At 35.0% G+C, this 16,891-nt stretch overlaps 1 protein-coding gene across 4 annotated transcripts in view; it reads left to right on the top strand.

Annotated features, from left to right (window-relative positions):
• Positions 1–340: 340 nt before the first annotated feature.
• Positions 341–16,891, top strand: part of LOC127848802 (uncharacterized) — a 39,682-nt gene continuing 23,131 nt past the window's right edge. The window contains exons 1-2 of one of the 4 annotated variants that reach the window (XM_052381434.1): positions 341–783; positions 12,851–13,043. In XM_052381434.1, coding sequence (XP_052237394.1) covers positions 12,859–13,043 — 185 coding nt within the window. In that variant the 5' untranslated portion in view covers positions 341–783; positions 12,851–12,858. Of the gene's footprint in view, positions 784–4,924; positions 5,041–6,169; positions 6,348–10,012; positions 10,146–12,850; positions 13,044–16,891 lie in introns of those variants that run through there. The other 3 variants (XM_052381435.1, XM_052381433.1, XM_052381432.1) reach the window with 3 other exon arrangements.

The raw sequence follows: 16,891 nt of genomic DNA, 5'->3' as shown, positions 1-16,891 counted from the left end.
CCATAGCATAGAAACATAGATTAAATTTTCAAAAGTGAACAGTTGAAGTGAGTAATCTATACAAACAAATTTACATTTTATTTGACGAAATGCACCGTGAGTGGCATCTATATATAGCAATCATTAATTTGACAGCAGCGGGTCCTAGTAATCATGGAATGAAAATCACAAAGTACACGTTAACTGCTTGTTGATACGCGCATGTGGGCTCTGTTAGCGATTATATTTTAAAGCCGACTAAGTAACAAAAAAAACGTTTTGAACGCCTATATATGATAACATTCCTTTGGCGTTAAGGGCTTTCCCATCATTTTAAAGATAACTTTTTTGGCGATTGTTATTATATCCTCAGGGGGTTATAATTTGTTGAGTATCACAGTATCTTTAAGAAAATATTACTTTAAGTGAATGTTAACAGAAACAGTTGCATACTAAAGTGGTGATTCAATAAAAACAACACAATTTGTTTGAATAGTTGACAAAGTCGTTTACACCCAATTGGAAGTACTATTGACAAAACCTTTTAAGAGTTGAAAAAAAGCAATTAGCCAGAGAGCCTTGTGATCGATAAACGTTATAAGAACATATTTTAGCTTTTGGTGTTATCCAGCCGAAGAGATCAATTACATTTAATAAACGGTTTATATTTGTTTTCATTACAACTTTATTTAAGGTCAAATATCGGTTGAAATTTAAAGGATATTATTGAACATTTTAAACAAAATGTGTTTAAAAGCTTTATCGGGAATATTTCAAACAGATTTACACTTCGACTGGTATCAGGTAAGGTCATAATAATTTTAGTTCTTTATTTATTTCTATATAACCTTTCATCTGAATACAACATTTCTTCAATAGTACTTATATTTTTAACGTTTAGCAAATATTTAAATATGTTGGAGGCTCGTGTGTAATTACTTTTTAATTTCTACATTAATGGATTTTTGTTTTATACATGCAAGCGCAACTGTATGTTATTACTATTATTATTATTCTATCTTTTCTTTTAAATATAGAAATTACTATAGAATAGAAAATAGCAAGGTTTCAAGTACGTGTTCCTCCCTTTGAACGAAAGCAAAATTCATTAAAAAAAGTGACGCATTGTATACAGACGGATTTATTTGTCTTTAAACCATATTTTTAGCTCATTTGGTGTACACAGTTTTCAATGTCAGTTAACGTCGACATCGCTTGTCAGCAGCATTAAATTAAATACGTATGTAATCTGGCATTAGATGTCAATTCGTTATCTTTTTTAAAAAGTTCAATCGTTTAAGTACTGGCAAAACGTCGGTTGTTTCGTGTGGGTTTTTACACTAAATTCTAAAAAAGTGGCTGTCGGTTAATATTGTTATGTTGCAGTATTTTCAACCGGAAAAAAACTATTTATTAACCTCTTGAAAGAATGATATTCTAAGGCAGTAAACGTATAAATGTAATCTTATTTTAAACATTCTTTCCTTATATGTATGAGTAAATTTAGCGAATATGATCACTCATAGCGCCTTAAAAATTGCATTGTATACATGTATGTAAGGGTCGGCTCAAAGAAAAAAAGTTAGTCAGGTTAGTTTAATCTAACAATTTTTCAGAACTTAACGCTGTAAAAATAATCGTATTTATTCATATTGATTGTCAGATCTTTTTATCACGCGTTTTAAACAATACACAAACCACCTACTTTAACAAAACACATGCGAATATGGCGTTGTGCACAGACCTTATGTCATTTCATGTTGACGCCATATAACAAAAAATGTCATGATATTGCTCAGTCATACAATGTGAAGCCAATAACAATATTTCCAATGAAATACTTTTAAATAGTTAAGCTTCGTTTTTTGAAAAACATGAATGAAAGTGTTCAATAATGTTTGTCTGCGCTAATTCGATTGTAAGTTGGAATTGAAAATGAACTATTGCAAACAAAAGTGTTACAAAATAATCACTCAATAGAACATTAACTATCATTTGGTGCTGAATTTGATCTAAATTGACTGAATCTGTGCTAGCAAAGCCACACACAGATGCTGTAGCGTCAGGATACGCTTGAATACCATACCACTGTCGTCTCAAACAAAAGACTGCCGTTAATTAGGTACCAGCTAACAAACAATGCCTTACAGGCATATTCAAATGTAATGTTTGTATTTAAAACAGGCCTAACTTATCTAAATAATGAGATGTTTTGCAGCGCTTGTGACTTAAATTTTGGCGATTGTTTTCGATAAATAATGGTGCCATCAATGTATTGCTATCGGAGCCAAAAACATCGCAATAAATCGAAAGGTCAACATATTGTTACACCTGTACTGAGTGATTTTCGATTGATGACTAACATGCAGCCATAATCACCGTCAGTATGCGCATACAATGCTCACCAATAATGCTAATGTGAAAGCAGTTCAATATTTAATAAAACAGTTTCACCCTAGGCTTAAAAGGCTTTAATTATGTACATAAGGATTGTGAAATATTCGCTTATATAATTTCAATGATAGCTTTTAATATGACACCAAAACGCCCATATGGAAATGTTATCTTGATAATCAAATAAGATCAATGCGTGATTAAGGCCAATATTTCACAAGTTTACATAGTATCGGTTTACAGTTATGTGACTTTCTATGTCAACTAAGGCGCTAAACTTTGTTTAGACTGAATCAAATTTTACTTTGATAACATGTTTGTAATCATGCTTAAAATGCGAGATAACATTCTTGTTTTGCGAAACTTGTTAAACGAAAATTTGCATGAAAATTAATATAGATAAAATATTAGAAGACATTTTTAAATCTTACAGTGTTATATTTCCTATTATACTTATTATTTTGGCCAGTCAAAATGCATGTTTTGTTATGGTTGTGATGGTTATCCGATTGCTATAGTTGAATTCCCCAGTCATCAGGGCTTCCTGTGTCTATGCGTCTATCTTAACGAAAAAGTTTTATGGATATACCGGTAATCGTCAAAGCTGGCGTTCATTATGTAAATTAACCTAACCGCAAAATGCGTACAGCTGTTTTTGTTCAGAGGTATTTTGTTGCTATAAAAAAAAAATCAATATTGCCAGTATGGCTAATTGTTCATGCTTTGTGGATTTCGAATCGTGTGCCGCAATTATTTTTTGAAACGAGAGATAAAAAAAACACATTTTGAAGATATATCAGCATGCATTTTTAAAACATGAAATTATGATAGTGTGTATCACATTATCAAACTATGTACTAGTATCAGTTTAAAATAAAATATGGAGAATATATTACATTGGTATATATCCAACAGGAAATTGTACACAACAGTAAAACTTAAATGCAAGCAATTTTTTATAAATGTTTACTCCATGATATATTTATAATGAATACCAACCAAAATTATCGAGTAGCTAATTGTGGACCAAAAACAAGGTAGCCTCCCTTAGTTGACACGTTCTTTCTACATAAATGTTAGAACTTTTCTTTCGTGCATACATATTTATATTTCCGATAAATCAAATTTCAAATTTGTTTAAAGACATAAAATATTTATAAAATGATGAGGCAGTTATTGCACTCATTTTGTATGTTGAAATCAATCTTAAACGATCTTTTTCCGTCTGAAAACATGATTCGATAATAGAATGGCACAGATTCAACTGCATTTTATCATAAACATGTCGTCCACTAGGCTCCCGGAAAGATCATAAACATGTCGTCCACTAGGCTCCCGGAAACATGTCGTCCACTAGGCTCCCGGAAACATGTCGTCCACTAGGCTCCCGGAAACATGTCGTCCACTAGGCTCCCGGAAACATGTCGTCCACTAGGCTCCCGGAAACATGTCGTCCACTAGGCTCCCGGAAAGTAAACATGTCGTCCACTAGGCTCCCGGAAAGTTAACGGAAACAATTTTGCAAAGTCGGGATCACTTCGAGATGGACTTGGACTATCGTGTCTGAACTTAGCGCCACTGCAACTTTCTTGAACATTTGATGCCTAATCATACTCGACAATAAAGCTCTAGCATATAAATCCTTTTTTAAGTTTAATTTGGAATGTTTAAATTTGGGACGGTTTCGGGATGCTTGGTAAATTATCGGGATATTTTCCAAGAGTTCTGCCCTCCCCTCCCTCCAAAAAAGATTTAGATGTTATCTTCGGGAGCCTTCGTAAGAATTTACCATTCATCCACATCGATTGCGCCATGCAGGAAGAAGAATAAAAACAGAAAGCTCCACGATGATGACGATTGGAATAGTTCTCGAGAAATTACTTAATAATTATGTTTATAAATTTCTCTCTTTTTTTGATGATGTTGATGTAAACATCCATATGTATGGTTTATGTTTGTATTTATCTATACCCTTGTTCATATATAGTTATATTGTGTTTTGATTTTCGTATCTTGTATATGGAGGAATAAAAGTAAAAAGTAAAAGCGAACACACTGGGATTTACCTATGTCGATCGTGTAATGAAAGATGCAAACCAAACTGTTCTATGGATACAACTGTGTTCATGATGCAAGACTCATACCATAATCTTACAAATGTTGAACTCAAAGTTGATATGCGTCTTTAACCCATTTATGCCTAGTGGACGCTCCCATCCTTCTAAATTGGATCAATTTATTTCCAAAATTGGGGATGTCTAGTATATTTATTTCTATATTTAGAATATTTCTTATAGAAATTCCTTTAAGCAAACAGCGTTAACCCTGATGAGACGTCGCATCATGCGGCGTCTCATCTGGGTCTACGCTGTTTGCCAATGCCTTTTTTCTAGACGCTAGGCATAAGTTGGTTAAATACTTACAAGTAACCATCATATCAATTTGCATGATTGCAAGTACAAGCGTTCTCAAGATATCGCGTGAAAACGAATTTCATGTAACAAGCACGTGTGCTCTTTACCTTTGTACATTTATTGTTAAAAGCGATAGACATGATACAAATTTCATGATGTCAAAGGATTCTCCATATATTGGGCAAACCAAATGTCAAGCGACCTACCAAACAACCGACCGACCGACCGTCGGACAGGTTTAAATGTGTGCTAAGTATGTGATACTTCATATCTGTGAAACATGGATTTAAGTGTTTCATCAATATCAATAAAGTGTCAAATGTTTTTTCTAATGTGTAAACAAAAGTGGTATCCCAGTGTAACACCGCGTGGTTTACAGTAATCTACACACAGCTGTATTTCCAACTAGTTTCTGCTAAGAAAAACCCCTTAATTAACCCATTTATGCCTAGCGTCTAGAAAAAAGGCCTTTGCAAACAGCGTAGACCCGGATGAGACGCCGCATGATGCGGCGTCTCATCTGGGTCTGCGCTGTTTGCTGAAAGGAATTTCTTTTAACAGAAATATTCTAAATATAGAAATAAATATACCAGACATCCCTTATTTTGGAAATAAATTTATCCAATGTTGAAGGATGGGAGAGTCCACTAGGCTTAAATGGATTAAATATGATAACATGATTGGTGTACTTGCATTTGCAGGACGCCAGTTCATGTTTTTAATGTTTTACTGAATATTATTATGTTAATTTTATAAAGTAAAGAGAAGACTATTCAGAAAAGGAGGGATGATACGAATTACAAGTACTTGTATGTGTCGAATATTGATATTTACTCGCCAAGGGTGATGGTTCAGGTTTTCTAAGCCGTTTTAAATAAACTTACGAATCTGCTTTTATCATTGGTGATAAATGTCTGCATATTTCACAATTTTTAAGCGTTATTTAGTGTGTTCTGCTAAGTTAAATGCTTATGTATTTTTTCCATATGAAATTTTACTTACTGAAAATACTCTACCCATGTAGACATTTTTTTAATTTAAACAAATGTATAGGAGGTTGATTAATTAATTATATATGCAATTATTAAATAAATATAGCGATTTCAATGTCGATCGGAGGGTTAATTACGTAAATCTATATTAAAACAGTATAATTAAGTAATAAACGGAGCAAATATCAGTTGCATAGCTATTGTTTTAATATCGATCTTATCTGATCACATGACGACTTTATTACGTTTAAATTTAAGCTTTTATTTGAGCTATCATTCATGTCATCTTTATTTGTATGCTTTCAATAAATATTGCAAATTGGCGGAATGTATTACTTACGTGCATGTTCGACAATTGATTGTAATATGCCAATCGTATCGAAATATCGTGCGCCTAGCTTATGACTGCGATAGCGTAAAGTGAATAATGAAAATAGAAAAGTGTATTGTTGATATTTCAATATATATAGTGTTCGCTAGATTGTGTTGCCGATAAGGGCATTGTCACTGGATTTAATTGAAAATTAGGATATTGTCAGCTGACTACGTGATGTCGTTATGATCGGAGGTAAGGTCATTAGAATATTGGCGTCTTTTGAAATAGGGGCGGAGTGTGCCATTTGTGCCTATGTCAAGGAAATCAGCAAACTAGATCTTTATTACCGCGATAACAAAGCTTAGTTTGATAATACGACATCGTCGTTGAAAGACTTTCACGACAAGTTATGGTAAGGGTAGGTACCATGCGTATCTATCTTTACCCTTTACCACTGAGATGCGTGTTTTGACGCATCTGGAGTCCTTTAGAGAGTCAAATTTGATCAAAGGCCTTTCTTACTAAATTCAAATTTTTAAGGCTTCGTTTCCAACCCACAGAAACTGATGAAAAGCAAACAGCATTAAATCAGAACAGACTGCGAGTAACTCGTAGGCTGTTCTGGTTTTGTGCTTTATCGCATGCTATACCCTGTTTCCCATGTAATACAACCATTACATTTTTTTTATATTACAAATGTGTAATACAACATTTTTAAGCGTGTTCGTTGGCTTAGTTTTCGTTCATTAACCAATCGCATTTTGTTTTTTTGCTGAAATGACGTTGCAACGTAAAATGACGTCACGAAATGTAAACAACATCCGGGATTAATCATTATGTTTGCGAAAATATTTATTTAATTTGCTTATTTAAAAGCATGTGATAAAAAGATCTGACACTCGTTTTCATATCATACCATATTTTATTAAACTCGCCCAGGAAATTCGTTAGTAAGCTCGCCAAAGGCTCGCTTACTAACAAAATTCCAGAACTCGTTTAATAAAATATGGTATGATATGACGACTCGTGCCAGAGCCTATATTTATGCACATATCTATTTTCACTTTGCTTCTGAGTCGGAAAGTGTTAAAGAATATTTGCTTTTTGTTGTGAACTTTGTCTCGGCTTCTCTGAACGTGTATACTGCATTCCTGATTATATAACACTTCTATGACAAATTGCCATTTAACAAATCATAATTATACAAAGAGATACTTGATATTTACATACAATTGAAGTTTTGATAATTTTATGCAGTTAAGTGAAAAAAAAAGTATTTTTTTAAATACGACCATCGTCCGTTTGATCAATTATTGTGTGTGTTTTATTTTACACAACTATTTGGCTTCTTTTTTCGATCGCTGGAGTCCTGAGGCGACGATAAAACTGGCGGTATTGTGTATAGTATCCACATGTTCATACATGATCTCATGCAGGCTCACTGTATAGTATCCACATGTTCATACATGATCTCATGCAGGCTCACTGTATAGTATCCACATGTTCATACATGATCTCATGCAGGCTCACTGTATAGTATCCACATGTTCATACATGATCTCATGCAGGCTCACTGTATAGTATCCACATGTTCATACATGATCTCATGCAGGCTCACTGTATAGTATCCACATGTTCATACATGATCTCATGCAGGCTCACTGTATAGTATCCACATGTTCATACATGATCTCATGCAGGCCCACTGGTTCTAACCATAGATCCTCACTCAGTGGTTCTAACCATATATCCTCACTCAGTGGTTCGTTGTTTTGCATTCACCGAGAATGTGTTCAACAGTTCAGTTGGTTTCTCAACAGTATAACTTACGAGACGTCAAGAGTCGGAATATCTTCTGAATTTGGGCGTAAAGGGTTACTCTTTCTTTCTGGCTGTGTGTGTGTTTGGTGGGAGGTCATTAAGTAGCTCTCAGACACCGTCCACTGGCTTCATAGCACGAGATCAAAGGATTACCAGTAGCTGTTGGTTCCAACAGCATTATTGCACTACACATATCTGGTGGGACATCATGTGGCGAGAATTTTTGTTGCCGTCGTGTTAGCCTTTGTAGCATGGTACAATGGTTTGGACGAGTCCGCTTTACCTACGTTGTCAGGATATAGGGTTTCTGTCAGGATTCTCAGCCCTTAGCTCAAAGGTCAAATGATCTCCCCTTTGAGCACATGAAATAACAATAATAATATAAGTATATGTTTTATTTGTTTTTGTTTAATAATTATTATGTGCACACGTATGTGCCGTCGTTCTGCACAATTTATTATTTATAATATGATTTCTTTTTTTAAAACAAAAATCTCTATAGATTTTTATGATCCCATTTCATTCATTTAAGTGATTTACACTCCCCTCTCCCCTGCAAACAGATTAAATCAAACGAAACTACTAAGTACCGTTTAAGTAGCTAACTTTCAAAGCCAATTAATCCTGTTAATAAAAACAGTCTGGGCGCCTGTGCGTCAATAAGTTTAAACACTTTAGTCTAAACTAAACACTTCAATGTGACACAATACAGTAATATTGCAAATTATAAAATTATACAACATCATATGTCCTTACTGAAGGAAAATGTTGGTTGACTTAAACGCCATTTTGAATTTACCTTTTTGGTGGGCATTTGTGGAACATGTTTTGCTTGTGGATGTACATCATTAAATCATATGGAGAAGCGTGTATAAATAGGAATAGAATGGAATTACTGTATACATGTTTTTAAAGATGCATGTATTGTTGCTGTATTCAGTCGTGTTGAAAGCAAATAAGAGGCTAATTCACAATTTAATTATGACAATAGTCATGTTTCCTACGCAAATACTCTTAAAATATTAGGAAAAAGAGCCGTTAATATTATTAATTTAATAGTATACAACAGAAAACGTGAATGTATGATTTATGACATTTCATAAGTCAACGCGTCGATATAACTGTTTCTTAATTGTGCAAAATGGATTAAAAGGCACACTATTTCACAATGTTGGAGGGTGTTACATAGTAAGAAAAAATAATGCTTATTTGATAATTAATCAATATAAACCCCGAATAATGCGCTCCTTGTGCCACACAGCTTGATACTTTGTTTATACATATGAGACTCGCTCTAATGATGTGCGTAAAATGTCGTCCAAAATTAGCCTGTGCAGTCCGCATAGGCTTATCAGAGTCAACACTGTACGCTTTTATAGTATATTATGTTGTAAGGAACTCTTGTCTTAGAGAAAATCCAGTTAAGGCGTAAAGTGTCTAATGTTATTAGCCTGTGCAGACTGCAAAGGCTGATATGGATCGACACTTCACGGACATGTATTAACCCTTTCCCCCTCAGAAAAAGGGGTTTAATGCATGTGCGTAAAATGTCGTCCCGGCTTAGCCTGGGCAGTCCGCACAGGATAATCAGGGACGACACTTTCCGCTCAAACTGGATTTTTGCAAAGAAGAGACTTTCTGTAAACGGAAAATACCATAAAAGCGGAAAGTGTCATCCCAGATTAGTCTGAGCGGACTGCACAGGCTAAGCTGGGACGACACTTTACGCACATGTATTAAGCCCTGTTTTCCTAGAGCGTTCCACATATTCTTAGTTTTGCCGGAATAAAATGGACGCGCTGCTCTAAACCAAATTTAGTTAAACTACGCATAACTACAATGTGGGATACGCTCAACAAATTAAAAATTTACTGCATTCTAAAATGTTTGCACAAGTGTTCTCTTTCTTAATTGAGCACCGATTTCACTTGACAACATTATTAGATCTTGAACAAAAATCAATCAGTAATAAATACCCATATTTCTACCATAAACAGATCGTAAAGATGGTTTTCAAAATAGAAATCTTAGATGGTAAACGCGTGGACGTATTGATTGATTCAATCAAGTGCTTAACAAAAAGCCTTATCTATATTATAATATAAGCACAAGGATATATTATAACTCATTCGCTAATCGCGAGGATTAAAATCTCGACCCTTGAATCTGCCATAGTGGACATTACTTTACATGCACAGATAATGATGAAAAAGTCTTCGGATATCAATGGTAAGAATTTTTATAAGGCATGGTGTTAATACACAGTATAAGGCTCTTTTAATGCATTTTATTTTGGTAGAGAGAGCTTGAATTTCGTTCATTTTTATAAAACCGCGGTTTGAAAAATAGATAAGGATATCGTTGTTTGTATGCTCCCGGTAGCATGGAATATAGCAGTCGCACTGTTCGTCTGTCTGCCCGTCCGGCATTCCATTGTCCGGACTTTTTCCCTAAACGCTTTAAGATGTTGACCTTATATTTGGTGTGTGAGTGTCATTCGGGTCTTTTTGGGGTGAAGTAATGTGCCTTGGACGAGAAAATGTCCATACAATAACCGTTTTCGGATTTTGTTTAAAACGCTTTAAGATATTTAGCTATTTTTTATATGTACGTCTACCTACATGACGTACAGATAAAGTGTGAGTTTCGTTCAGGTTCATTGAGTTTTGCCGCAGTTATGGCCCTATATCCCTTTAAGATGCTTTCGATTGTGCTGCTGTGTGGCTTCAAAGTGCAGTAGAGGGGATTGTGTTCTACAAACGCAGCTTAAATTATTTTAGTATTATTAAAATATAGTCCTCATTTAAAATTATGAATTTAATTTTTTGCAAGTATATTTAATTTCTTAACCATCTCGGGTGATCAAAGTATGTGTGTATAGACTAATTTGTTTTGTACATACAACTATACACAGTTCTTTAAAATTGTTGCCCCAAGTTTTGAATGTTCCCAAAGTGAATTCGAATACAACGGAGCGAACAAGGTCTGTGATATAAAAGGCTCAATGATTTCATTTCAAACTTAGCTTTAGAGGAGGTATGTACTAATGATAAATCTTCGATATGTTAATAACCTTTATGAATACCAGGACATAAACATCAAACAGCTGTCTGTGAAATGTGCATGCCTTGTAGCGATTTTACAGAATTAAATAACAGTTTCCTAACACGCGATTTACCCCGGTCTGGTGGTAATTTACATGCATTTAAATAAAAATAGACTAGTTTGCGATTTCATAACTGTTCAATATGTGTTCAGTGCAATTATGTGTTGTTGTTCTTATTGTTGTTTGTTTGTTTGTTTGTTTGAATGTGTGTGTTTGCTCTATGCATATGTACACTATTTTTCCTTTTCGTTTTTCCAATGTGTTTCTCGTTTGCGTGTTCAATAAAAATCGCTGTGTTCTCTTTTCATTGACTATCCATGATTGCGACAACAGAACAAGTTCCATACCGACGCCATTTTAGAGGGAATTGTAGTTGATGTCACCGAATATCAAAATTATATGCCTCAAGTTCTGTATTTGCAAGAACGACTTAGCTTTAGTGCCTTGTTTTAAATAATGACAATTACTGGTTCGATCAATTCCTGAATAATGTATTCTGTGTGTGCCTAACTTAACAATCCAGAGTCCAAATGCACTGTTATTTCACTGTTTCTTTCGCCACTGCTTAACAAATACATTCAAGTAAGGACAATATCTTGCGTACGTGTGCGAAGACAAAAAAATATAAAAAATTAAGAAAGACGTATTTACCGCTCCACGTCGTTAATAATGTGACGGCAAACACATTTTCTTTTGGTATTTACATTCGATAATGCAATCGGCAAATACATCGTACCTTAATTCTACAAAAGTTTACAATCAAATGCACACATTCGCGGTGTTGACATATGTATTGACATACGCACAAACCCTTGTTGATAATTAATGGTCTGTGTTTATCATTAACTGAAATATGCTTTAATAGTTCATTTTCACACAGCTTTTGTGCAAATATAGTGCGTGTCTAAGTTTTCCTCATTACATTGTTCGGGTAAGTGTAAAGCTATTCAGCATTTCCAAGGTATCTGTTTTTTATGCGCACGAATATTAACCCATTTATGCCTAGTGGACTCTCCCATCCTTCTAAATCGGATCAATTTATTTCCAAAATAAGGTATGTCTATTATATTTACTTCTATATTTAGCAAATTTCTTACAGAAATTCCTTTAAGCAAACAGCGCATACCCTGATGAGACGCAGCATCATGCGGCGTCTCATCTGGGTCTACGCTGTTTGCCAAAGCCTTTTTTCTAGACGCTAGGCATAAATGGGTTAAATCCATTCATAATTTATCTCGGCACGAGACTGTGATAATTGCACATTTATTCAATAAAGATATGCTATGTATGTGATTGTATTACTATTCTTGTAGCATTGTAACGCTTCCTTTTATCAAGACCTGTACAATTACAAAAATATGTGGCGTTCTGTTTTCAACGTTCACCTAAACGCTCTTTTTATATTTATATATCTACAAATGTTTCCGCCTGAGATGTGTCTATGGAAAATATATAAACTAAGGACAGCAATTTTTTATCGGCGTTCCCATTAACGTGTTTCAATAAAAACATAGATTATATACTCCTTTACTTGGGATGGGTCCAAAGACAATATAAATTCGCATGTATATACCTATTTATATTGCATACGAGTAAAACAAGATAATAATGCATGGGTACTGGATAATTGGCTAAAATGGTAGTATTCTACAATCTACCCCTGGTACGGAAAAGACACTTTAAGGCACTTGGTCGTTCTTCTGGGTACCGTTTGTATATTTTCTGTATCCCGGGTACTTTGTAATATATTTAAGAGCACCCACGGTACTTTTAGTATTACCTGTGCCGACATTGACCAATAAAGCACTGTTGTTTCTTCCAATTTCAGACGAGTCAATGGAGATCCTACAGCGCACGGATGGACGGGTCCGTCTGAAGCCCCTTCCGCTTTACGACAAGGAGAAAGTGGAGGTGTACCTGCATCACACCCAGCGGGACGCCATGTTCTCGTACAACCTTAGGGAGCTCGTCCTGCCTCCTATAGATGGAGACAAGGCGTTCTCTGTAACCAGGGACGACAGGTGAGTTCTGTAGCCAGAGATGAGAGATGGGCGCTGTGGACGAGAGATTAGTTCTTTACCTAGGGACGAGATGTCACTTTAAAAAAGGGAAGATGGTTGCATTGTGTTGCTATTGACTAGAGGCGGTCATTTGTCAGTGCTCAAACTAGGGACAAAAGTTCAATTCTGTAACTAGAGACGAGATGTGGGGTCATATCTGAAAACTAATGTTCGTTTCTATCCTTAAAGGATTTGCACATTTTAAGACATTTTACTCACTACAATCATTTTGTTAGTCGTGAGTTTTGTGTGCTATGTTGTGTAGTTTTGACCCTTGGTCACTTACGAGAAGTAAAGTAACATCGAACTGATTGATGATAATAAAGGTCTCCATCTCACGAAGATTGAGTTACACTTATGTACGTTAACATTCAACGTATATAGTGATAACGGAAGTTTGGTAAAAAAAATAATGATTAGTCAAAGCGAAGAAATCAATTGGGCCGTTCTCTGTGAAAGAGGGAGTTAATGAATGTGCGTTAAGTGTGTCACAGATTAGCCTGTGCAGTCCACACAGGCTAATCAGGGACGACACTTTTTGCTTTTAGGACATATTTCGTTTTAAGAAAGTATCTTCTGAGCAAAAATCAAGTTAAGTCGTAAACTGTCGTCCCTGAATAGTTGTGCGGACTGCACAGGCTAATCCGGGACGACTTTTTTACGCACCTGCATTTAAACCCCTTTTCACAGAGCACGACCCAATCAGAAAATATTTATTTTTTATTTACAGAACACTCTAGAGGTTGGTTTCTCGTAATCATGATTGTGGGCAAAGTGCTTTTGCAGTTTGTCAAGACGTACATTCACTAATTTCTGATATCAGACCATACTTATTAGACCATACTTATTAGACCATACTTATTAGACCATACTTATTAGACCATACTTATTAGACCATACTTATTAGACCATACTTATTAGACCATACTTATTAGACCATACTTATTAGACCATACTTATTAGACCATACTTATTAGACCATACTTATTACGTGCTAGTCGTAAACATAGATCCTGGTTATGACTTAGACACAACAATTGTGTTAAATGATTATTGTTAGCGGTTTCAAAATGATTGTACCACTGACGGGTACTCTTTATACAACGGTGTTTGCATAGTTCTTCGAGATGTATATTCGCGACAATTCGAGATATTTCGTATACATAAATATATATAGACACGTATTGCAACTTGTTCTTATTGCAACCATTGTTTTCGAATATCAGATAAATGTTTATAGCGCGTTCTGAAGAGAACACGTATATATGAAAATATTGAATAGGAACATTGGTACGTTTGAATATACAATAAAATAATCATCTATTCTATAGAAAATCGGACAAAAATTATATTTAAAAAAAACATGACAGTTTTCCATCCCAATTCAAATTCAGTCGTTGATTTATTAGCCATTACGGTACAAACCTTTCACTTTAAGAATAAAGTCGAGTATGGTTGTAAGGATCTATTCTACGTCGATTTGTATTCCCCCTTTTCAAAATAGACTACCGCCTTACAATGTTCGGATTGCTTTATACATACAAATCAAAACTGCATCGTCATCTGGGTTATGTTTTCAAATTATGCCATGTATGCATCAAGACGCGTTCTGAGAAAACGGGGCTTAATGCATGTGCTAAAAGTGTCGTCCCAGATTAGCCTGTGTAATCCGCACAGGCTAATAAGGGACGACACTTTCCGTTTTTATGACATTTTTCGTTTAAAAGAAGTCTCTTCTTAGCAAAAATCCAATTTAGGCGGAAAGTGTCGTCCTTGATTAGCCTGTGCGGACTGCACAGGCTATTCTGGGACGACACTTTACGCACATGCATAATGCCCAGTTTTCTCAGAACGCAAATCAAATTATGCTATGTATGCAACATTTGTTGTTTAGTGCTTGCTCTGTTTATGTGAATGCCCTGTAATGTCGTTATCACATTTTTAAATGTTTAATCTGGTCGTTCTTTTTTTTATTCTCTATTGTAGGGCCTGCTTCCGCGTGTTATCCTTTGTTATTATGTTCTCATGCTTAACCTATTATTGATGGGTTTTGCAGAAGGCATCAATTGAATCTATGGAATAAAACCGTTTGATGAACGAACGTAAAAAATGCATACCGATAGATTGTCTCGCATTGTCTTCATTTAAAATTGTATTTAAATTATTTTAAATGATATTAATTATAATTAATGCTGCACAAATATTTTTGTCGCAACAGCCAATTATTCGGTAAATTCTGAACGACTTAATATTGTTACCTCTTGGATATCTTTTTGTTCGTTCTTTCTTTGTGTTCCTTTATTTCTATGCGTGATTTTTTAGATTCAATCTCTCAAAAATGAACGTTAACTTTCAAAAATTGCACTGTTTCGTAAAGGCGGAATATCTCCGCCTGTCTGTTATGTTCCAGGTTGATCTTCTCGAAATGAGTTTCTTTTATTCAACAGGTTCTATGTTGGATGTTTCTACTGTCATTTGACCTCTTAAGCTCTGTCATTTTATTTTCTTGTAACGTTTTATTTTTTAGAAACGTTTCTCTAACTTTAAAATATGCATGTGTGTTCCTGAAAAATATACTATTTGTCAAAATACATAATTAAGAACGCCGTGGTGTATTGGTTATGCTGTCCGCCTAGCGACCGGAAGATCACGGGTTCGATCCTCACTCTCGGAGCGTTCTTTAAATCTCCCGCAAAGACACCAAGTACTGGTTCTAGGCCCAGGAAACGGACTCAAGAGCGTTTCAATAAGAGATTTTCTATGTGATGATGAAGTTCATAGAAAAAATAGCAACAGCTTCGATCGTGTCAGAAATCGCTGTCATTCGGTACATTTCATGATTTCTAATTAGGCCTAAGTTGAGAGCACTATTATGTGTATTATGGTTTAATGAAGGCGTGCCAAGCCGTGCACATGTGTCATTCGCACAATTGTAAATTCATTGTGAACAAAAAATTGCACCAAGGGCACTGGTGTCTGTCTTCATGCGTAATAAAACTAGGAAATCGAGGACTCAGAGTGCACAATACACGGGTGCAATCATTGACTACCAAATTAAGTTATAAAGCCAAAAGGATTGAACCGAGATTTATAACCCTTAGCTAAGTAATCGTTTTGAACTTTTATTACGTTTTATTGAATTGCGTGTCTTGTTGTTGAAAGTTTACATAAAATTGCTGATCTGTTTACATCAAAAGATACAAAAACAATCGGATATCGTGTTATAGCGCATGCCTTATTTAAAGGATACCTAATGCAACAATAAAAGTACATAGATGATTAACGATAAAATTGCTGCAAAAGTTTGATTACATTAATTATCAGCGCGTGCCAGTATTTGTTAATAAGCGACCTCTTTCCTGTTATAAAACTGTCAAGTCAAGTCTAAGTGGTAAAAATGTAAAAAAAAACTAAGGCCTGACTGCTATAAGCTTGAAATAATGGTACCGTGTATTTTGTGCATGTAAGTTCACGGTAGTCACAATAACGAATAACGTAGACATGCGCTTGACATTATGTTTTAATTAACTTGTATCTATAACACATGATTGTGTCATTTGAGTCATTTAATTTACCGAGGCATCGGTGACAGTAAATCAAATTAGGCCATGGTTCATTCATTATTACACACAGATAGCACAGCCATGTCATGCAACCTTCGTTTAATGTATCGTTTGTTCAATGATAAATGAGGTATTCAATAAAATGCATTGCTCCCAAGGATTAATGGACAAAAGAACGTGTGTCTGTCTTCATGTTTCACAAAAACATGAACTCATCCTTGACAAGGCATGCATTAGAAAATTGAG

This window comes from Dreissena polymorpha, chromosome 10 (genome assembly GCF_020536995.1).
Source record: "Dreissena polymorpha isolate Duluth1 chromosome 10, UMN_Dpol_1.0, whole genome shotgun sequence".
In the NCBI taxonomy this organism is placed as follows: domain Eukaryota; kingdom Metazoa; phylum Mollusca; class Bivalvia; order Myida; family Dreissenidae; genus Dreissena; species Dreissena polymorpha.
The sequence above is the reverse complement of the archived record's forward strand: the minus strand, read 5'-3'. Positions and strand labels throughout refer to the sequence as shown.